Below are 22,856 nucleotides of genomic sequence, written 5' to 3'. Positions count from 1 at the left end.
GCTGGCTGAGGTAAAACTGTTTGTGACTTTAGTTTAGATATATTATAGTTTATATATTATATTGTCTCATGTCAGTGGTGTCAATATTTACCAGAACACATAACAGCTTGTGAAGGAGCATTTAAAGCTCAGTAAGGCAACAATTTCAAAGGTTTATTGACAAGTGCCATTCTCCTCAGCTAGGTAAGTTCATGCAGCTATCCTAGCCAGCAACTATTCAGTTTGTGGCTAACCACCAAGTTTAACTAACTAGCTATTTCCTTTCGCTTCTAGATTATTTGCGGGACAATAAAGGCTTGACAGTATTCCAGTTATTATGGCGAAAGTGACAAGGAAATTCACGGTGACCCACAACAAGTATCACCGCAGACGCCGGCCGTATCCTGTCAGGACCATCATGACCCGCAGTCAGTGTCGTCAGGTTCGGGCCAGCGACTGTTTCTTTGAGCGGCTGGCCCCCGAGGTCTTTGACATGATCCTGGACAGACTCTCTGGTGGGTTCTGTTTGCTTTGGACATTTTTCAGGATGGGTGAATTATGATTATTTAGATGAGACATATCTATGAGGCTGAACTATTCTGATTGAAGCCGTTACCAGGGGCAGGGTACTAAATGGTCTTAAATATGTATAGCTCCAATGACGTGCATCTGAATTAATGAGATGTTTCTCCCTGCCTCATTGTTTGTTGTGGTAAAGTGTTGCAGATCAGTGTGTTGAGCATGGTGTCCAAGGCCATCAGTCGCTACATCATGGGCTATGTCTCCACTCAGACCTGGAGGAAGAGGACCATCGTACAGGGGTGTCATCTCTCCACCGAGGTGTCCTCACTAGAACACTACACATCGCTGGGTGAGAGGCTCCTCAACAGCTTTATTTGATTAATTTACCTTTATTTTACTTAGTTGGTTGGCCAAGAACACACATGTTTATAATAAACTAATATTCAGAGCCACATTATTTCTGCTGTAATTCTTTATCAGGTAGATAGACCAAAGTATTATTTCTATCTCCTTTCATAGGGGGTCCGATGAGGAAAGCAAGTGGTCCTGGTTGGCAAATATAGTCACTATGTTACATTCTTGTTGTTTTTGCTTATTGTTTTAGGTTTATTGTTCAAGAGATGTACCCTCTTGCTGCCAACAAAGGATAGGCTAACGTTCATATATAGCAAGTTTTCACAGGTAAGACAGAGAGGTGAGGGAGGACAGATGAGGCAATGTTTAGCTGTGTGTGCTCTACAAACATTCTCACATTTCTAAACAAACCAAACAGTTGACAACATTGAATAGATTGTTATTTTCTAGTTAACCTTACTTAGACTAACACAGTTGTTACCTCCCACTCAGGTTCCTTGCTTCATGATGGAAGAGTGCATTCCATCAGTGCAATGCCAAGGCTTCTCCAGCTATGGAGCGTTTCTACAGGTGAGAGCCTAGTTACAAAGAACATCAGACAATTTAATATCAAAGGCTGAATCCTGTATTGAGATGGTTAATGTTTGACTGACAGACATTGATAGCCGGCTGGGATGAGCTGGAGTGTCACAGAGTTTTCAACTTCCTGTGCGACTTCACAAATCTACCCCAGAAAATCATGTCAGTGGTCACAGGAAAGCCAGGTGAGTGTCTGTCCCTATAAGAGAGAGAGAGAGAGAGAGAGAGAGAGAGAGAGAGAGAGAGAGAGAGAGAGAGAGAGAGAAAGAGAGAGAGAGAGAGAGAGAGACAAACAGAAAGGCTAATTGAAAGAGTGTGAGAGACGTGAGTGATCCGTATGTCTTTTTTCTCCCTCAGGTTCATGTCAGCTGTTGGAGCAACAGATCCGTCTGTTCTGCAGACAGGTTCTGTTGGACCCCTGGAAGAACCCCAAGGACACTCTGTTCTGGCTGACCCGCATCCTGAAACCCTGGCCCATTGTCAGCCAAGCCCGGCTGCTGTTCATCCTCTACGGACCACTGCTACCAGACGGTGAGAGGGACAACATGGGCCTTCTCGGTTTCTACCTTAAAAAAACTGGTTGCACTTTTGTACAGTATATAAATCACTTGTTAGTAATTACATGGTGAAATTCTAATGTTAATAATAACAAATGAAAGGCTTGTTTTTTGGTTGGCCAGAGTTGCAAGGCAAAGTGTATGTGTAGTGTAAGGGAATGTTCTTTCCAGGTTCGCTAGGCTGGCAGGAGCAGCTGCGTGCTGGGGTGGCCCAGCGGGACCTGGCCAAGGCTCTCAACCTGCTACACAGCGACCCGGAAGCCAAAGATTGGACCACCGACACCATAATGGCCATCCTGGAGGAGCTCAAAGGTAACTGCAGTAGTCCAGAGGACTTGGCAACTTTTAATGATTATATTTTACACACCCAGGAATGGTAGACAAACCTTTTACACTCTTTTGTCTGTATACTGTATATACTGTATGTCTGGTCAGTCCACACGTACAGTATGTACCATTACCATAGGATTATAGATTTCACTAAGCAAATGGTGCGATGATGACTGATGTATAGATGATTCACTTACCTTAAGCCTGGTACACATAGGATTTTCTGATTATCTGAGAAGGACCCCACACATGAAGATAAAAAAATCATGGATTGAACAGTCTTGATCGTATTGTGTGTGGTGTGCTCCAATATACAACCACATGCATAAAGATCTGTCCTCCGACAGTCTGGAGTCTCGCGTGAACAGGGTAGTAGTACCCTGACTGACCTGTAGAGGCAGCCATGTGCTACAGGGAAAATAAAGTGCAGAAGAACGAAAAGAAGAAGACGCGTCAGTCAGCTGGCTTCTTGAGTGGCTACATTCCATTCCACGTCACAATCGGACTTGGGAGTTGTCAGTTTTGACCACAGACAATAAGACTTTTGATCTTAAATATTGAACACGTTTAATATTTACGATCGTCGGCCCCGACCATTTTCCGAGCAGATGGTCGGGAGAAATTGACTCTTAACACACCTCACACCACAGAATAATCTTGTAGGATAATCTTTAGAGCCATCCGATAATCAGGGGTTTGCTGTCCTTGGTCGGAAGGGGGGAAATTGGGCCAAAATCGCCCAGATTATCTTTATGTGTGTACCGGGCATGCGATAAATGTACTTCGCTTGTAAGTCGCTTTGGATAAAGGCGTCTGCTAAATGTCAAAAATGTTAATGTAAAGTGTGAATGCTGTGTGTATGAATGACAGTTGTTTTGTTTTGTGCTGGTTCTGTTGGCCTCCAGTCCTCCCCCAGGCATGGCACATGGAGAATGTGGCTCGTCTGTTGTTCCTGTGTGGGGACAGCGTGTGCTGCAGCGTGCTGGCCAGCAAGGCCCTCAATGGACGCCTGTTTGAGATCTCACGACTCATTGTGTACCTCGTACTGGTCAGTCACTGCTGCTAAATAACTTTATTATCTGCTCTAGGGTTCCGGTATCTTTTAACCTAAGAGACACATTTCCCCCATTTTGTGCCCACTTAACAGAAGGTACTGCCTGAACCGGCCTGAGCTACTGACATTTCTGGTTCCCCCTCTCAGGTGTGTGAGAAGGACGGGGAGTCCATGAACTGGTCCGTCAAGATGGTGCAGCAGGTGTGTGAGGTGTTCTCCTCTGATGACAAGTTGTCCTTCATCGAGGCCGTGGAAAACATGTTCTCAGAGGTTGCCATGGAGATGTCAGAGATTATGCTGGCTGGTGAGTTGTTATAGGCACTAAGACTATCGTATCAGATCAGGGTCCAGATTCCTTCAAGCTTTGTAGCACTAAAATAATCTTAAAGTTAAGGGCATATTATTTGGGAACACATTAATAGAAAAACAGTTAAAATAAGTAGACATATGCGGATTTCTAACTGTCAATGATCTTGTCACAGATAACGATCAAGAAGACTACTTGGAGATCTTCCAGAGCCTCTGCAGCCTCCTCGACGCCAGTGCTCACTTCCACACTGTGATTCTCTACATGTTCCTCACAAAACAGTGAGATCGAGGAGAGGAGTAGTGTATATTATATATTATTATTATTATTATTATTATTGTTATATATTCATATATATTATATTATTATATAGAGTGATAAAGGGCATTATTTTGGGACCATGGATTTTCCCTTTGATTGTAATCTTTGAGAATAAATTTTTTTTGTTGTCTTTTATATATTTATCTATATCTATCTATATATCTATATCGATATCTATATATTTACAGTATAGTAAACTAACTAGATTATATATGTATGTAGAGCTGCTGTATGTATGTAGAGCTGCTGTATGTATGTAGAGCTGTTGTGGGGTGTAGAGAGGGATGTGGGTGGGGTGTAGAGAGGGATGTGGGTGGGGTGTAGAGAGGGATGTGGGTGGGGTGTAGAGGGGGATGTGGGTGGGGTGAAGAGGCGAGTGGGAGTTGAATGAGTTTGATTATAAGGTTCTATCTCCATTTTTGTCAAAATTTAGTTATTTAAATTTAGTTTTTTGTTATCTTTTGTTATTACAAATGTGTGTGTTTTATGGTTGAAATGTTCGAGATAAATAAAGATCAGATCAAATCAAATCAAATGTCTTTATACATTGAAAAAGAAAAACTGCCATAGGAATCCCCCCCAAAAAACAGGGCGAGCGCAGATTAAATACATTTAGTTGCCATGGTTACAGTGTAGCGTCGTAGACTTCTGCTCTACGGCGGAGGAATGTCAGTCAGTGCGTGAGACTGTCTCACTGACAACACTGAGCTTGTTAGTAGAAGAATAGTTACAAGTTAGTAGTAGTTTAACAGCTGTAAAGAAACATATACCTGAGAGAAAAAATACAGTGTCTAGATGACCAGTCTGAGTGTCTAGATGACCAGTCTGAGTGTCTAGATGTCCAGTCTGAGTGTCTAGATGACCAGTCTGAGTGTCTAGATGACCAGTCTGAGTGTCTAGATGACCAGTCTGAGTGTCTAGATGACCAGTCTGAGTGTCTAGATGACCAGTCTGAGTGTCTAGATGACCAGTCTGAGTGTCTAGATGACCAGTCTGAGTGTCTAGATGACCAGTCTGAGTGTCTAGATGACCAGTCTGAGTGTCTAGATGTCCAGTCTGAGTGTCTAGATGACCAGTCTGAGTGTCTAGATGACCAGTCTGAGTGTCTAGATGACCAGTCTGAGTGTCTAGATGACCAGTCTGAGTGTCTAGATGACCAGTCTGAGTGTCTAGATGACCAGTCTGAGTGTCTAGATGACCAGTCTGAGTGTCTAGATGACCAGTCTGAGTGTCTAGATGACTAGTCTGAGTGTCTAGATGACCAGTCTGAGTGTCTAGATGACCAGTTAGGAGGTGAGGTGTGTTAGGAGGTGAGGTATGTTAGGAGGAAAAAAAAAATACTATATATTATATATAACACTTTAGTTTGATAGTACCGTTTCTCATTCCCTTCCATGCATTTACGAGCCGTTTCTACCTCCGTTAGCATCCTCTGCTCTATCGTTCCACTGATCTTCCCTCCATCTCTCTCTACTTCTCTGATATAATGTTCGTGACGCCATTTGATAATAAGGAGATCTTTCTTGGTCACGTGGCCGGAAATTATATATTGATGACTCAGAGAGAAGGTTGAATCGTAATCATTGTATTAGGCAGATCTGGGTTGCATTCCCATGTACAGATGTTTCCAAGGCAGCATGCTCTGTTAAGTCCAAGCTTCAAGCATGGCTACGACATGGCTGGTGCCGAGCCTGGCTGTGGCATAGAGATGCCAAGCAAAGTACTGATGTTTGTTACAGCTTATATACAGTTCTCAGAGAGGAAAATAGCTTTACCTCGTAACTTACAATAGTGACATTAGTTCCCATACATGGCTATGCTGTGTTCATGCTGTTCTGCTCTTGCTGACCACTGGGCTAAGGCTCCTATGTCCTTTAGAGTTAAACTGGTCTCACTGTTACTTGATATGGTATGTGCCTGCTCCTAAATATGTTGTTGACTACTGAGAGTGGGCACACATAAAATATGTTTAAGGTTAAACAATGAGTATTGCAATATTTGATAGGCACACAACAATTTGGCATAGTCACACAAAAACGCATCATATCAGCTCACTCTTTTTTTTCCCCATGATGTAAGATTAATTTGACTGGTAAATTATTTCTATTGAAAAACATGTGGTGTTCTTAATAAAGTCAATGACCACATCAGAAATACATTAGGCATCGGTTCCATCATACAAAGTACATTATATGTCAATATAACAATGTCTGGAAGTAGATCTTCAATCAAAGGAACGGCCTTGTGTTTCTGGTAACAAGGAGTGCTATTTGATTCTTTGATGGTCATCAGTCTTGCACGTGTTCTTGCCTCTGTTCACAGCGTTAATAGGTTTTATTAACTTAAGACAATTTAAGCATTATCATTACACTACACCCCTCCTTTTCTTGACTCAAGTCTATACAATCTTATAAAAAAGGCTCTCCATCAATGGATTGTGGAATTAACCTGCTCAGAAACAGTTGGAAACAAAAATACAGATGTTAAGCATAAGTCTGTTAATTGGGTTATCTGGACTGTTGTTCCCGTCCCTTAGAATTCCTAGAAGAAAGTTTGTAAGTTCATGCTATGAGTAGTGTGTGCATGGTATTGCAAACTTGCAAGTGTTTGTTCTCTCTTAAGAGTATACAAATTTTGTATGTTGAATTCAGCTGTTTACTGCTGATGACACTGTTAGTTGCGTGCGTCAGTACAATTGAACAATTACGACTACATAAAAGTATGTGTAAGTCTCTCTTGTCATCATCATGTCTCTGTCTTAAATCATAAGAATTAACATTTCCATTGTTTGTCACATTGAAATGTCATTAGTTTGTCTCATTTCTCTTGTTTCATCCGGCAATAGCTTCCTTCAGCATCTGCAACATTCTCTCCCCACTTCTGCAATGGTTAACTTAGACCCGATCTTAACAGCATCTCGGTCTCTGAGTCCTTCGCTCAATGTCTCTTGATTTCCTTGATTCTGTCAGGAAATAGAATCGACAGGCATTGTCAGAATACATTCCAGGTCTTTCTTGCTGAATTGTGTTTTCTCCATCAGAAATGTCCTCCTTTGATGTTTCACAGTCTTAGAGTCTTAATGTGTATTTCTCTGTTCACTAAATCAATCAAAATGTTATATGTCTGCTGAATCAACACAGATTTGCATGATAATTTCAATATGAGACAAATTTGTCTATTTGTTGTATGTTGTAGCTCGATGTGTGTGTGTGTGTGTGTGTGTTTGGTTACAGGAGCAGTCTCCGTTCTATTAATAGCCTAGGGTCAGAGTTTTAACACTCTCGCCCTGTTGTGATGCTTGGTTCAGAAATATGGTTGTTATTCATTTCATTCTTAATGATAACATTCTGCGTGCCATACATGTATGCTTCCCATGATGTTAATAGACATGCGGTTTTAGTAATCAATTATGTTGATTGAAACTTCTCTTAGAGTCTTTTAAATATTATGGCCAAATCTTTTCAAACTTAGTTTTCCTCAAAGTGCTGTGCTTTCAATCACGTATTTAAGGTCTTGTCCCTAACTTAATACACAATAATAGACTTCTGCTTTGTTCCTTACAAAGTTCAGAATCTCAATAAATCCTAACTCAGTGTTTTGACCAGTCACACCGTCTTTGACTATACAGCGCCTTCTATTCAAACTATATTTTAATTTAGTACTTTCCAATATCAATACATCTCCTTTTTGAAAAAAATTTAGATTCGTTCTAGAACAGCAATTCAGGTTAAGCAAATAATTACATTGTGCCTTACCTGTTTCGCTGAATCTAGCATCCTGTTCGTTAGAAGCCATTTGATATAATGTTCGTGACGCCATTTGATAATAAGGAGATCTTTCTTGGTCACGTGGCCGGAAATTATATATTGATGACTCAGAGAGAAGGTTGAATCGTAATCATTGTATTAGGCAGATCTGGGTTGCATTCCCATGTACAGATGTTTCCAAGGCAGCATGCTCTGTTAAGTCCAAGCTTCAAGCATGGCTACGACATGGCTGGTGCCGAGCCTGGCTGTGGCATAGAGATGCCAAGCAAAGTACTGATGTTTGTTACAGCTTATATACAGTTCTCAGAGAGGAAAATAGCTTTACCTCGTAACTTACAATAGTGACATTAGTTCCCATACATGGCTATGCTGTGTTCATGCTGTTCTGCTCTTGCTGACCACTGGGCTAAGGCTCCTATGTCCTTTAGAGTTAAACTGGTCTCACTGTTACTTGATATGGTATGTGCCTGCTCCTAAATATGTTGTTGACTACTGAGAGTGGGCACACATAAAATATGTTTAAGGTTAAACAATGAGTATTGCAATATTTGATAGGCACACAACAATTTGGCATAGTCACACAAAAACGCATCATATCATTCTCTTTCCTTCATCTCTACATCGGTCCACTGCGCTTCCCTCGATATCTCTCTCAGTCCCCCATCTGATTCAACCCCTCCATCTCTGTAACCACTCTCCCTTTCTCTCCATCTCTCTTCCCCCTCTGTGATTCTCTTAGGAAAAGGCTGGTACCTTTAGAACAGTGGTCACCAACCTTTTATAGCCCAAGATCCCTGACCTCGGCCTTGGTGAAGGCAAGATCTACCTATTGAAGCGTTGAGAGAAAAAGACAGCCAAGATAGTACTTTAAACTTAATGACGTTTATTTGCCTGTATTTTAATTAGATGCAATGCATTGGTCCAACATTAAAATTGATGCAACAACAAAAAAAAAGACTGTATCAAGCATATCAGGCAGCTGTCTTGCTTGAAGAATTGTACATAACTGAAATTCAATTCAAAGTTTGATTATGTCATTTCATTACAACACAAAAAAATAAAGGCATGGAATGATGGAATGGAGGAATGTATGATAAAATCATTTTGTTCATAGTAACGTTAGCTGACATTCTTGACATTTTGACACTTGACTGACTTAATTATTATTCTTACTTATTAACATTGACAAACATATTTACAATTAGCATTTTATAAAGTAGAACTGTAATGTGTACTTTCTCAGTCAGTGCTAAGTCATCTTATGCAGCATCACTTTTCACATCAAAACAAAAGTAAAACTAATGTGTACTTTCTCATATTATTAACATTGACAAACATATTTACAAGTATAGCATTTTATAAAGTAGAACTGTAATGTGTACTTGTGTCTCAGTCAGTGCTAAGTGCAGTCATCTTATGCAGCATTACTTTTCACATCGAAACAGTCATGTTACTCACTCAAGTCAGTGTGATGGTTGTGACTGGATACTGTCTACAAGTGCTTTGTAGTTTGGCTCATAGCTACTGACTGCCAGTCTGAGACAATCTGTGAGGTGTCTGTCAGTAAGGCGGCTCCTGTACTTTGATTTGATTATTTTCATCTGTGAAAATGACATTTCACAGAGATATGTGGATCCAAAGTAGGCACTCACTCTTAGTGCACATGCAGTGAGAAGAGGAAACTTCTCTCTGCTGACAAGTCCCCAAAAGTCACTGTCCCTTGACCTGGCTTTCAGCTCTATGTCATTTTGTAAATCAACCATCTCCATGTCAACTCCACTTGGCAAAGTAAATACTTGCTGGAATTTGGCTGCTACCTGCTCTATATCAATGGGCACAAATGGGTTTGAGACAAATGCAGCAATATCTCCCATGACATCTAACTCACCAAAACGCCGATTGAACTCTGTTGCCAGTTTGTCCAGGGGAGCACAGTACTGCTCAGGGTGAAAAGCATCATTGTCTTCCAAGGCCTGTGCCATTGAACCCATTTACTGTGCTTATCATGTGGGGAAGGTGTCGGTCTTTTCCCTGCAGCTCGTAGTTGAGTACGTTCAGTTTTGCGGTTATGTCTGTCAGGAACCCCAGGTCCAGTAGCCACGCATCGTCTGCCAGTTCCTTGTGCTCCTCGTTCCTTGTAAGTAAGTAGGCCTAAGTAAGTAAAGCTTTATTTATATAGCACCTTTCATACAAGAAATTCAGCTCAAAGTGCTTTACAACAGGAATAAGAACATAAAGTGAATAAAAACATATATAAAAACATATACATGCATAGAATGAATATAAAAGCAGGGGGAAACAGTAAAAAGAAAAGGTAAAGATCTGACTTTCCACACCAATTTAAGTCTTTGCCTATGAAAATATTTACTACCACTTGCCTTGTCGACAGGAACGTCTTGATCTCGGGCAGCAAGTCGACAAATCGCTGCAGCACTTTGCCGCGACTCAACCACCGCACATCAGCATGGAGAAGCAGGTCTCCGTAAGCAGCGTCGAGCTCGTCCAATAACGCTTTGAATAAGCGGTGCTGAAGCGCTTTCGCTCGAATCGAGTTGACTAGTTTCACCACCAGTGTCATTACATGGGAAAAGTCCAACACCTTACCAGCCAAGGCCTGCTGATGGATCACACAGTGATAATTGACGAAGGAGGGAAAATCAGGGTCATTACGACACAGTCCAATAAATCCATTGCGCGCACCGCGCATTGCTGGGGCCCCGTCAGTAGTAATCGCCACTAGTTTATGAATGGGTATGTCATTTTCACCGACATATTTTTTGAACTCATTGTAAATATCCACACCCCTCGTTTTCTCCTTTAAGTGCAAAAGAGTGAAGAAATCCACCTTTGTTGTAGAATCCTGGAAAACCATTTTGACAAATGTTTTTTTGCGAGTCACGTAGCAGTACTATTCTCTTATCTGATTGGTCACTTTCATGCAGCATTTGCGACACAACAGTTTGCTAGAGAGAGAGAGAGAGAGAGAGAGAGAGGCGCGTGCAAAACATAGGCTCTTTGTGTATTTTTGTAATTTTTTTAAATATTATTATTATTATTATTATTTTTTTTTTTTATCAATCAAAGATCTACAGGGAAAGTCTCAAAGATCTACCAGTCGATCGCGATCGACGGGTTGGTGACCACTACTTTAGAATGTCATACGGAAGAAAAAAAAAAACCTGGATGCAATCTTACACATTACTAGTATAATATATATAGAATTATCTACCTTGTGAATGAGACTTGTAGTCTATGTTTTTGCTTAGGTTATCAATTAAAATCAAGTCCAGAATGTCTTCTTTTTTCATTGTTTGAGCCACTGAAGTGATATTATTTTTTACTTAATCATGGTTTTTGATTTTGATTTAGTTTGTTGTTATGCTACAGTTTTAACAATAAAGTAATTTGTTATTTTTGGTCAGCAAGACTCCAGTCGTTCTTCTTGGTTCAGACATTCCATGTGTCTTCACCTCTCAAAGTTTAAACTAAAAATAGACAAGAACAAAAGGGCTTCAGGAAATACCATCACTGTATGCCATGACACCATGATTACCTACAGTACAGACAGTACAGTCCATTTGGCCTTCATATTATAAAAGAAATCGCTCAAGTGTTGACATCTTTCTTCCGAGAGAATGCATTCTACTTTAAATGGAATCTCAAAGGACCTGATCACACTTTGTTAGAAGATGTGCGTTAAGTGAACACAGGAATAGTGTGTTACAGGTTTGTTTTGGAGACTAACCTCCGCAGCAGCAGCCAGCCTAGGAAGGGACGTACGACATCAAAGGAACTCAAATAACTTTTTATTACACAAAATCGGGTTCTGATATCTCACCAGTGTACATCAGCGGTTGTCATTTCTTTGTTTTAATCTAACTGACACCATTTACCTCAACTAAAGAAAGTGTTACTTTGACCTCCGTGCAATAATGCCTTCTGAGAAGACATTCAAACAAAGGAGGATATTGTATATATTATTATCATTCCAAAGATTGTCACTAAGCAGGGCAGAAGTGTGGTTATTACTTCATTAGCTAGCCAGGCTGGCTAGCACCGGCTGGTTAGCCAGCAACAGCAGCAGTGCTGCCGCATACTTTAGCTAAGAAGTTTATTCATTCATTTTTGTAATATTAGCTAATTGCAAGAACACAGATATTTATAACAAATAAAGCCATACTAACCTCATTAGCTTGCTTGTATTCCAGTGCAAGGTCTGGATGACGACATTGTAGGTGCTTTATTAAGTTTGACGTGTTGCCTCCTTTTGCCTGTATGGCATGATTGCATCTCCTGCAGAACGGATGGCCATCATCTATTGCTTTACCTTTGCGATCTGTTTTAAAACCAAAATAGTTCCAGATAAAACTTTTTGAGTTATACTAGTAACGAATACACAAAGACATTATCTTACACAATATTGTACAATATTGTTATAATACAATATTATAGTATATATATATTATATTGTCTCATGTCAGTGGTGTCAATATTTACCAGAACATATAACAGCATGTGAAGGAGCATTTAAAGCTCAGTAAGGCTTTATTGACAAGTGCCATTCTCCTCAGCTGGGTAAGTTCATGCAGCTATCCTAGCCAGCAACTTTTCAGTTTGTGGCTAACCACCAAGTTTAACTAACTAGCTATTTCCTTTCGCTTGTAGATTATTTCTGGTCTCCCAAGCAGAGTCAGGAGCTGGTGTGTGGAGTGTATAGAGTCTGGAGGCTGGTGTGTGGAGTGTATAGAGGCACCAGTGTTCTCCTCCGTATGAATCCCATGGTGTGGAATGTGATTAGGGGAGGAGGAGAGTAGCACAGCTAGGCCTGGAATGAGATTAGAGGTGAGGAGAACGTACGTGTGTGTGTGTGTGTGTGTGTGTGTGTGTAGCGCACCAAAGGTGGGAGAGGAGGATCGCTTTGTGTGCAATAAGATTAGAGGTGAGGAGTGACTGCGTATGTAGTCAGTGTGTCCGGTGTGTGTATATGTGTTTGTGTGTGCGTGTGCGTGTGCGTGGGTGTGTGTCTGTCGCCAGTGTGTCTGGTTCCGGCAGTCCAGTGGGAGATGAAACTGCAGAAACACGCCCTAAGCTAACAGCATTTACTTGCTGCAGGTCAATCAGACTCTCAAAGTCTGTGAAAGGCTTGTTATTCTTGGCCACATAGTATGCTGTCATGAATACTTTGGCAGTAGACTCAAATGCAGACTCCTGACTTCTGGCGTTTAAGTTCAGAAGTATGTCTTTATTTGCTGTCTGAAGAATCTTGACAGCTTCAGTATGCGCTGTGGAGTTCCTGTGCTCATGGATCTTTTTCCGCAGTGATGAAAGCTGTACTTCCCTTGAATTACCACTTGGGGCTATCTTTCCCTCAGCCCACTGAGTAGCTATGTTGACCCCACGGGATGCCATGACACCCAGATCTTTTACATCATGGCATGGGCTACAGCCTAGCCTTCCATTTTCAGCATGCAGCCATTCATTTTTCTCCTTGCACTGTTTATACTGTTCTTCTTTCCATACATTAGGGTAAGCATCGCCTGTTCTTTCTTCTGAGTAGGGAGAGGGACCTGCTGCTTCTTGTTGAGTCTCCTCTTCCTCCCTCTGGCCTTCAACTGTTTTAAATTAGAATAACATTTACAATTATAGAGGAGGGGGGCCAGGACCGATCCCTGAGGGACGCCGTTCTTAAGGCGTCGAAGCCTGCTTAGCTGTCCGCGACCGGTGGTGAGGGTAGAGCTGCGGTTACGGATGAGCTCCATGATCATTCTGACCATGTGCCTGTCCGGCAGCAGGCGGAGCAGCTTGCAGGAGAGGCCGCGATGCCATACGGTATCGTAGGCAGCCGTCAGGTCTATAAAGACGGCCCCGGCCTTCTTTTTTGCCGAAAAGCAATCCTCGATGTCTTGAGTCATAAGGGTGACTTGATCTACGGTCGACCTCCCGCGTCGGAACCCGGCCTGCTCACGTGGGAGCAGCGGGTCGACAATTGGTTCAATGCGGGCGTAGATGAGACGCTCGAGGATCTTGAAGGGGATGCATAACAGAGAGATGGGACGGTAACTCTTAGGGTCCCCTTCAGGCTTATTCGGTTTAGGGATCGCAACAACTAGGGCTCTTCGCCAGATTTTGGGGATCTTGAGTTGGCGCAAACAGGAAGTGACGAACGCTCTCAGCCAGGATTTCAAGGCGGGTGCGGCATGGAGAATAAGCTCCGGGCAGATGGAATGAGGCCCCGGAGCTTTCCCTGGCTTTAGATGCTGGAGGGCAGCAGCGAACTCCTCCGGGGTGAATTCACCGGAGATGTAGTCACTGCTAGGTGTTGGGGCCCTCCAGAGGTCTGACACTTCTTTTGCCACAAGTCGAGACGACTCGCGGTCTTTGCCCTCGTATGACCCACTTTTCACAAATTGTGATGCGATTTTATTTGCAGAGATGGGGCAGTGACGGGGGGAGTGTCTGGACCTACCAGTGAGATTGTTCATGATACTCCATGCCTTACGGCTGGAGTGCGAGAAGTCGATGGAGTCAATGGCCTCCTCCCAGCGCTCCTGTCTTTTACGGCTGAGTCTTGACAGCAAGGCTGTTGCGAGCCTGTCCGACTCAGCTCCTGCAGGGGCCTGGAGGAAGGCACAGTGGAGCTTCTCACACTCCTCATCCCAACACGGTTTGTAGCTAATGCGACGTCCGCGTGGGATGGATTTTTTTGCCGCTTTCACCAACATGCCGCAGAAGTCCCGGTACGCCTCATCCACGTTGTTAGAGTTAGGCGATGGGAGGTGCCTTGTGGATTTGTTGGTAAGGAGGCGGAAGCGTTTCCAGTCGGCCTTTCGGAAGTTCCACCGTTTCACTGGCTCACTCGGAACAAGGTTCACGAGTTTGGCCGTTGTTATCAGTGAGGGTCGATGTTGAGACCTCGGGAACTTTCCTAGCACACGTCTATCGGGGAGCCGGTTGTCAGCGCTGTCACTCGCGAATGCCAGGTCAGGGTTCGTCCCAGTGTTCCAGCGACCGGAGCGGAAGCTGGCTGCGCCCTTGGGGTCGTACAACAGGGCCAGGCTGTTATTAGCTGCCCAGACAGCCAGGTTCTCTCCGTCGGGTGAGTTGGTGCGGTAGCCCCAGTCTTCATGCTGGCAATTGAAGTCACCAGCATAGATACAGGGGTGGGGGAACACTGGTAGACACACTGGTGTGATTCGCGAGGGTGGAGGTTTGTAGACGTTGATGATTTTTAGGCCTGCAACGTCCACGCACAGCCACTCAATCCGAGTCAGCCGGGGATTGGTCAGCGAGAGTCCAGCTCAACCTTTGTTGGACAAACGTGGCGAGGCCATGCTTCCTGCTCAGGGTAGACCCAGCTAGCTCAAAGTTTGGTAGAACTAGCTTGTCTGCTGATATGCAGTGGGTCTCCTGGAGGAGAATGATGAGGGCCTTGGTGGTTTTGGCCAGGTGTTCGATGACGTCGATCTTACTGGGGGTTAGTCCTTCGGTGTTCAGCTGCAGTATTCTGGGTTCGAGGTCAGCAGACCTCTCCCCCGGCTGCTGCCGAACACCAGCCCGGGTGAGGGGCCCTGGTTGGCAAACTTTGTTTCGCTTCTTGCTTTTGGCAGTCATTAGCTACTTACGGGGGGCACCACGAGAAGGTGTTTGCCACGCCACATCAACATGCACGGATGCTGAGTGCTCTATTCGCTTGTCTATTCGCTTGTCTAGCTTTAGAGACCCATCCTAGCAGGCATCCAGCCCGCAGGCCTCCGCCGCATGGGAGCCACAGCACGTCTCGCCTGCCGGGCCGTGGAGCTTAATAACCATCTGCTCCATGATAGGCTCACTATAACAGCGGAGCCCTCCCGGCGTCTCAAGTCGAGACACCCATTTGTGCCTGCCGCACAGGATCTCAGGCAGCAATGCAGAGATCTCAACATCAGTGCGGCAGGATGGGCGGATTATATGTGGCGCGCGGAGTGGGAGGCTAACACCTCCAAACTCCGCGACCACATCCCAGTCGCCGGCGCTGAGCCCCTCGGGATGGACTTGCCACGGCTATCCTGGGTGAGGCTCAATCGTCTCCGGACCGGCGTCGGGCGTTTCCGCTCATCAATGCACAGATGGGGCTTGGCCCCAAATGCGTCGTGCGAGTGTGGCGCAGAGGACCAAACCGCAGACCATATTATCCTGGATTGCCCGGTGTACCACCCACCCAACGGGATGCATGGTCTGTCGGTATTAGATGACGAGACGATGACGTGGCTTCTGGAGGGGTGTCCAGAAATATAGCCCGGGTGAGCCCCTCAACCAGGTCTCGGGGTGGTAAAAGGGTAGCCCCTCGGCCCCGAGCCTGGTGGAGTGGAGAGGAAAAACAACTACCCATACGCCGAAGAAGAAGCAGTCCCAGACAGAAGCGTTCCGAGTTGGAGGGGTCCGTGAAGCCGTCGACAGTAAGCGAGGGCTGCGAGGCATGGAAGGTCTCGCCCACCCGCTGATTGAGCTCGTAGTAAGCTATGGAGCACCAGAACGCTGGCTCCGAGTACATCACTGGCTGGAGGTCTGGAACACACACACACCCAGAGAGAGAGAGAGAGACAGAGAGTTAGTTAAGGCTGGCCTCGATACACAACAACAACCAAGACCATATCCAGAGCAACTGTTCCATTGCACCAAACTATTTAACAGAGATATCCTCATTTACCTGTGGAAAGAGACAGCACAACGGCTAATAAGTTACCTATTTTAGCACATCAGTCAAGTAGAACAGCCTATCAACAGCCAAGTCGTGTATACCTCGAATGAACCTACAGCTTGAGATGACAATGCTTGTCTCACCTTATCCATGAACGTACTACTGACTCCAGTAGAAATTGTGAATACAAACTCTAATACCTTAGTAGAGGAACACATCATTTCTTCTAAAATAAGTAAAGAACGGAAGAACAGTAGACAAGAGGGCATGCTCTTACCCATGGCATGATTGACGGGTGAAAGCGTGCCTGGTGACAGTTCCGCTGGAGAACCTGGAAAACAAAGACAGTTGGTTATTTCTGCACTCTAGAGTGCTATAAAAAGAAGTCTACTATTGAAAGAAGAAAAAAACTGACAAGCGTGTTCAGACAAATGTAAATGGACTATTTTCAAGGGAAGAACAATAGCTGTTTTTCTTTATTAAACAGTCATTTGACACATATTTTCTATATCGAGTCAGCAATGCAGCACACACAGCTGCAGACCCAGATAAACACAGTCTAGAGCAGCGTTTCTCAACCGGGGTGCCGCGGCACACTGGGGCGCCGCCTGGCGTCTTCAGGGGTGCCGTCAAATTATTCTATATTCTGTCTCGCACGCCCCTTTCCCATTTCACAATGTCAATACCGGGTTCAGCGTAAGGTCAGTGTGTCAAAGACATTTCGAGAGCAATGAACAAGCAAACAAGCAGAATCATGGAACATGACGAACTGACAACAGATCATCCATCACAAGCTAGCAAGGATGCTGAATATTTTGTTCGGATGAAAAGTAAGCATAGCTGTCCAGAACAGGTAATGATGAAGTGCGCCAAAGTTTCAGAGAAAGCATTGGAGGCTAGTTACCTCGTAGCCGAAATTGTTGCTAAGGCGAAGAAGCCACACACTATAGCCGAGTCCGTAATATTGCCAGCATGCACAGCAATAGTTAATAAGATGCTAGGCCCACAAGCTGCAAAAGAAATAGCAAAGGTCCCGCTGTCTGACTGTACAATTGGAAGGCAAATCAATGACATCTAAAAGGGTCCTATGTTGAAGGACCCCAACAAGGACCCCAATTGAAATAAGCCAGTGGCTTTCTTGGGTTTTTATCCTCTTAGTTGACCTTGTATGTAATATGTACTTTCATGTACCTACTTCTGCAAATCTTCTAATAAAGTTTTCAATCAATCAATCAATGTTCCCCGCTCCCGAAAAAGGGTCTGATCGGGCAGGGCAGTCTCGCTCGCCGGCAGAGTGTGGAGGTGGTTGTTCTATATGGATGATCGGTGACATTATTCTCTCGTCCGACTTCGGAAGCTAAGCAGGGTTGGAAAGTTCGCGAAATAACGCACGGTTTCGTTTTCATGCAATGAATTTAATACATCCAGACAAGGTCATGCGCGCAGCGGGAGAGAGAGACGCATTTTCTGGCTTAATAACTCTGCATCCCCGGTGTTTCCGTTGAATGGACTGGATAGGTGTTTCCAATCAAATGTGGGAATATGAAAATTAATGTGTTCCATAAATTCCCACTTTTGTTCGGTCACTGTGTCATGTTTATACAGCACGGTTACGTGCCTGATGCCTTTGATGCACACTTGCCGCTTTCACTCCCTCCTCTCTCTCTCAATAATAATAATAATAATAATAATACAACTTTTATTTGTATCAATAGCCGCTGAGTGAGTGTGTGTGTGTGTGTGTGTGTGTGTGTGTGTGTGTGTGTGTGTGTGTGTGTGTGTGTGTGTGTGTGTGTGTGTGTGTGTGTGTGTGTGTGTGGGGCTGTCTGGGTGATGCAGTGTCGTTTTTGAATAGCTATATTTTAGACTGGGGTGCCTTGAGATTTTATCGACTTTTGAAGGGTGCCGTGACTGAAAAAAGGTTGAGAAACGCTGGTCTAGAGTCATTCCCCAGGCCAGCAGTGACTGTCGCCCATCCAGGGAATGTGGCTACCTGTGTCCATACTTTGATTCATCTGTTGGTCACTTGTCTCCCCATCCTCACTGATGTAGCCTGGTGGAGGAGTCTCTGCAACACAGTATAACACACATTTTAAATGCTTTATTTATGTCCACATACAAAGTACAATTCTAAAGGACATAAATACTAACAGTGCATTTTGACATCCTGGAAACAATTTGTTACAGTAATGCTGAGCCAACAACCAGTTCTGCCACACACAGGATGTTATTCGCACAAGACCAGTGGGTTGATCAATACTATAAGACAGACAGTATCCCGCTCATGGGTACAGGAAGCACCGCCTTCTCCATATTGAGCGGCTACCAATAACAGCGGATATTGAGCAATATTTTGCTAACTGTGTGGCCCTTCTCTTAGGAAGACCAGCCATATGAAGGCCTCTAACACACACACACACACACACACACACACACACACACACACACACACACACGTTACGCATAGCTATGTCTATGAAAAATGTGTGGGCCTGTTTCGCAGGAAAAGATTTAGCCACGTCCAGTGTACTGTAGTAGTACAGAGGCCTTAGAGCAGTATAATTGTTATTTTTAGGGCTGAGGAAGTGTGTAGTGACACAGGAGCTTAGGACTACTGCTGACCTGGTATGTAGTTGTTGGGGGGCTCGATCCCAGCGGGGAAGTTGGTGTTTTCCGGTATGGAATGGGTGTAGTCATCCAGTGGAGGGAGCTCTGTAACGATCTCTGTGTGCCGGGGTACCAGTACAGGCGGAAGAACTGGAACGAACCGAAGCAATAAAAAAACGTAAAATACTACAGCTATACTAAAACACATAATAAAAAAGCACAATATAGTAATAGGTAGTAAATTCCCAATTGTGTTGAATTATGTTTAATTAGGTAATTTTTCTTATCTGATTTCCTGGGAAATTCTATAACTATATATAATATATTTAGATATTTTGGGGAGGATTCAACACTGCGTACCTGGTGTCTCAACTCTCTGGTAGTGGTAGGGGTTGACGCAGACCTCGTCCTTTTTGAGGTTGAAGGCGTACTCGCAGGTCTCCATGGCGCGCAGCTCATGGTGGCTGTGCAGGTCGGGCCATCTCCACAGGCGGGAGTAGATGACATGGGGGAGGCCCTTCCTATGGGACACCTGCAAGCGACCGTCCAGGGACCTAGGGAGGGAAGAGAGACAAGGGAGGAGGGGAGAGAGAGGAGGGAGGAAAGAGAGGAGGGAGGAGGGGAGAGAGGGAGAACAGGAATAGATAACATGTGAGAACAGAGGGAAGGTAGATGAGTTGGAGGAGGAGAACGTTTTGATTTCTAACCTTAAGAAATGCCCTAAAAATTTATAGAAATCCTTAAAAACTACTCCTCAACTATTCTTTTACTTGAAATGACTGAATGTATGATAATAAATGATGAACATAAAATGTAGACACTTGTCAATTTAAGTTCATAAGAAACTACTGCATGAAACATATCAGAGAACAGAACAAATAAACTAAGAAGAATAGTCATGGTATACCTAAACTTAACAACCCCCCTGGAGCAAACATCATCATCATCATCATCATCATCCCCACCTGCGGCCCACAGGCTGAGTGAGTAAACAGAAGCACATGACAGAGGAGGAGATAGTCACCTGGTTTGGTCAGGGTAGCTGTAAAGGCCAGAGGTATCCCACTGTTCTATCGTATGTGGTGTACTCAGTCCCCATATTTCAGAGCAATTGCTGTGCACAGAAAATAAAACAAACAAAAACACAAACACAAAACAAAAACAAAAAAAATGATAAACATGGGGCATGATTCATTAAAAAATACCAAGATGAGTTAACATGAGGGTAGTCAAACAGTAGGGTCTCTTATTGGAGATGGCCGTGTCCTCAAGAGGTTAGCTAGTGCACTTCGGGACATGCCTGTCGGCTAATAGGAGAGACTGTTTGAATGAGAAGAACATAGGGACGCAATGTGAGATGACAAACCAAAATCTGATAATGTGCTATCAATATTGCATTTCTGTTAGTTAAAGATGCTCTACGTAACAATTATGTGTGCAGATATTCGTTAATATCAATGACATATCTGAATAAAATTCCAGGCGAGAAATGTGTTCATGCGCTGTTTGAGGCTAGAAAGTTGCTCTAAGTGATCAGTACACCACCCTCGTTGTATAGGACTAGCAGCGCATTCCTGTTTCACGATTGGTTCTCATTCTCGGATGTGGAAAGCATTTTTTGCATTTGAACTAATTCTCTGAGTGCCACAGCAAAGGGGGTGAATACGTTTGCAAACAGACATTACTTTTCTTTCACTTTGAAAGTGTCCAGTAAGATGTGGTCAGTGAGAAACAAATGCCTAATTCAAATGTATTACCGTTTCAGCGTCTGAGGCAACACAATGTACAGATGGGTAAACACGTTTGCAAGGCACTGTACTTAAAACAATTCTAATCCAGAAATTGTTGCATAGAGCACCTTTAAACACATTTGAACCATGCAGGATTGTTTTTTAGGGCATATGCAAATTAATGTTTGATATTTTGAGTTATAGTCAATCTAAAAATGAATAAAAAAACAACAAGGCAACATTTAACAACAGACAGTGATTATTGGATGACAAACACAACAAATGCCACTGCTCTGACAAATTGCATGAATGACTGGAGGTAACAGACAGGGGAAACGTGACAAGTGACTTGATATGTGATTAATGAAGTCCTGCCCCTTTGGCTTCTCCAGAAACCTTGGCAGAATCTCTGAAACAGGGCTGAACTTAACCTCACAAAAAACACTAGCCAACTCCCTGGATCATACTTTATCATGCTTTAGAAATACAATACACTATTGTAGTACCTGGACTTGTATGAGTAAAACGAATACCTTGACTTCCGTGTCAGACTAATTTTCTCAGCAAAGTGAACTGAATTTGTCTATAAACTGAAAACATGACGTAGATATTAACCAAACAACGGTACACACCATATGACACTACCTCTCCACTACCATCATCAATAGACTAATGAGAAATATATTTGAAAAAGATTTTTGAGTTAAGTGTGTACTCCTTTATTTTCTGAGGTAAAGCCCAGGCCAAAATGTGCTGATGGATTACCCAATTGCAATGCGCCTGGTCTGTAATAATGAACCCTATACCTTAGGTCAGAGTCCAGACAAGACAAGACAAGATGAGTCAGAGTGAACTGACCCTGACCACCGTCTGCAGTTAGGTAATGACAGATGAGGTTATTGGTGCCGCAGCAGTGTCATGTGTCTCCTCCTGGAAATTAACATGTGATGATCCACTGCTGCCTGCTCCATCCTTGGTACAGATGCAGCTAGATGACTACTGTATATCACAGACTAAAGCAGAGCACGACACATGTACAAACACACAGATGAGAATGTTTCTCCCACTGGGGTTGAATTTCACATGCAAATCTAAATTTGAAATGAATAATAATAGTAAATAATAATAATAATAATAGTATATAATATGGTTAAAATGTAATAATTTCATGAAATGCCCCTCCAGTACTACCTAACACTGGTGGTGGATAATTGGCTGGTCCTTGTGCCTACCTTTGACACTCATTGGCTGTTCCCTATTCCCAACTACTAGCTCTAGAGGCTGATTGGCTGCTCCTTGTGCATGATGTCCAACTAAGGGGGTTGATTGGCTGGTCCTCTAGAGGCTGATTGCACTACAGAGGGAAGGTCCGTGGTCCCCGTTACAGACTGGTGAACCACTTTTGAGGAATTAAGCCCTGTTCCCTGTTGCGTTTTTAAGTGAGTGAGTGTGTGTGTGTGTGGGGGGGGGGGGGGGCATACAGTATGTGTGCATCGCATTATTTCTTAATAGCCTCTATACCATCTGCTTAGCTGCTGCAATCTTTAAAAGCCAGTGGCTTGGCTTGATGAAGACAATCTTGTACTCAGACTACACTGAACGGACAATGCTGAACAGACAATCAGACCATCTTTGTCTTGTTACAATCAGCAGACAGACCACTTTCTTCAAGTTACAATGAACAGACAGACATTACGCTGCACAATAGACATGTCTAAAAGTCACACACCAGACAAGGCCATTCAAACAACCGGCCTGCATCACCAACAGTTTATCAATCATACCACCTCTTGACATCACATGCCAGCTTCAATGGGTCTCCATACATCTTACTTCCTAACCACCATGGTGTGCCACTCCTCTTGTGCAGCCTCCTGCGCATTAACATGCCCGATACAGTCAGAGCTCTGCTGTTTTATTACAGATTCATCCATGTGGAGGAGGAGGGGGGTCCCAGAAAGAGCAAAATCAATAATTGGTTTGATGAGCAGCTAAAAACAAGCAAAAAAGAAAAACAAGCTCTGTGACTGTGCAGCCATCTTGTCAACTCTTCTAGGAATGAGCAAACCTGA

At 43.6% G+C, this 22,856-nt stretch overlaps 1 protein-coding gene across 1 annotated transcript; it reads left to right on the top strand.

The window, feature by feature from the left end:
• Positions 1 to 316: 316 nt before the first annotated feature.
• LOC308164363 (F-box only protein 47-like) lies at positions 317 to 5,247 on the top strand (the record flags this gene model as incomplete). Its single annotated transcript, XM_080538469.1, has 11 exons — positions 317 to 494; positions 698 to 850; positions 1,106 to 1,182; positions 1,348 to 1,425; positions 1,511 to 1,619; positions 1,792 to 1,965; positions 2,163 to 2,303; positions 3,227 to 3,369; positions 3,523 to 3,679; positions 3,858 to 3,934; positions 4,849 to 5,247. 11 exons carry the CDS (start codon positions 317 to 319, stop codon positions 5,245 to 5,247), a joined length of 1,686 nt encoding a protein of 561 aa, XP_080394595.1.
• Between the last annotated feature and the right edge of the window lie 17,609 nt (positions 5,248 to 22,856).

This window comes from Nansenia antarctica (genome assembly GCF_963989245.1).
Source record: "Nansenia antarctica genome assembly, chromosome: 8".
NCBI classification, from domain to species: domain Eukaryota; kingdom Metazoa; phylum Chordata; class Actinopteri; order Argentiniformes; family Microstomatidae; genus Nansenia; species Nansenia antarctica.
Note: the sequence above shows the minus strand (reverse complement) of the source record. Positions and strands in the feature narration are given on the sequence as shown.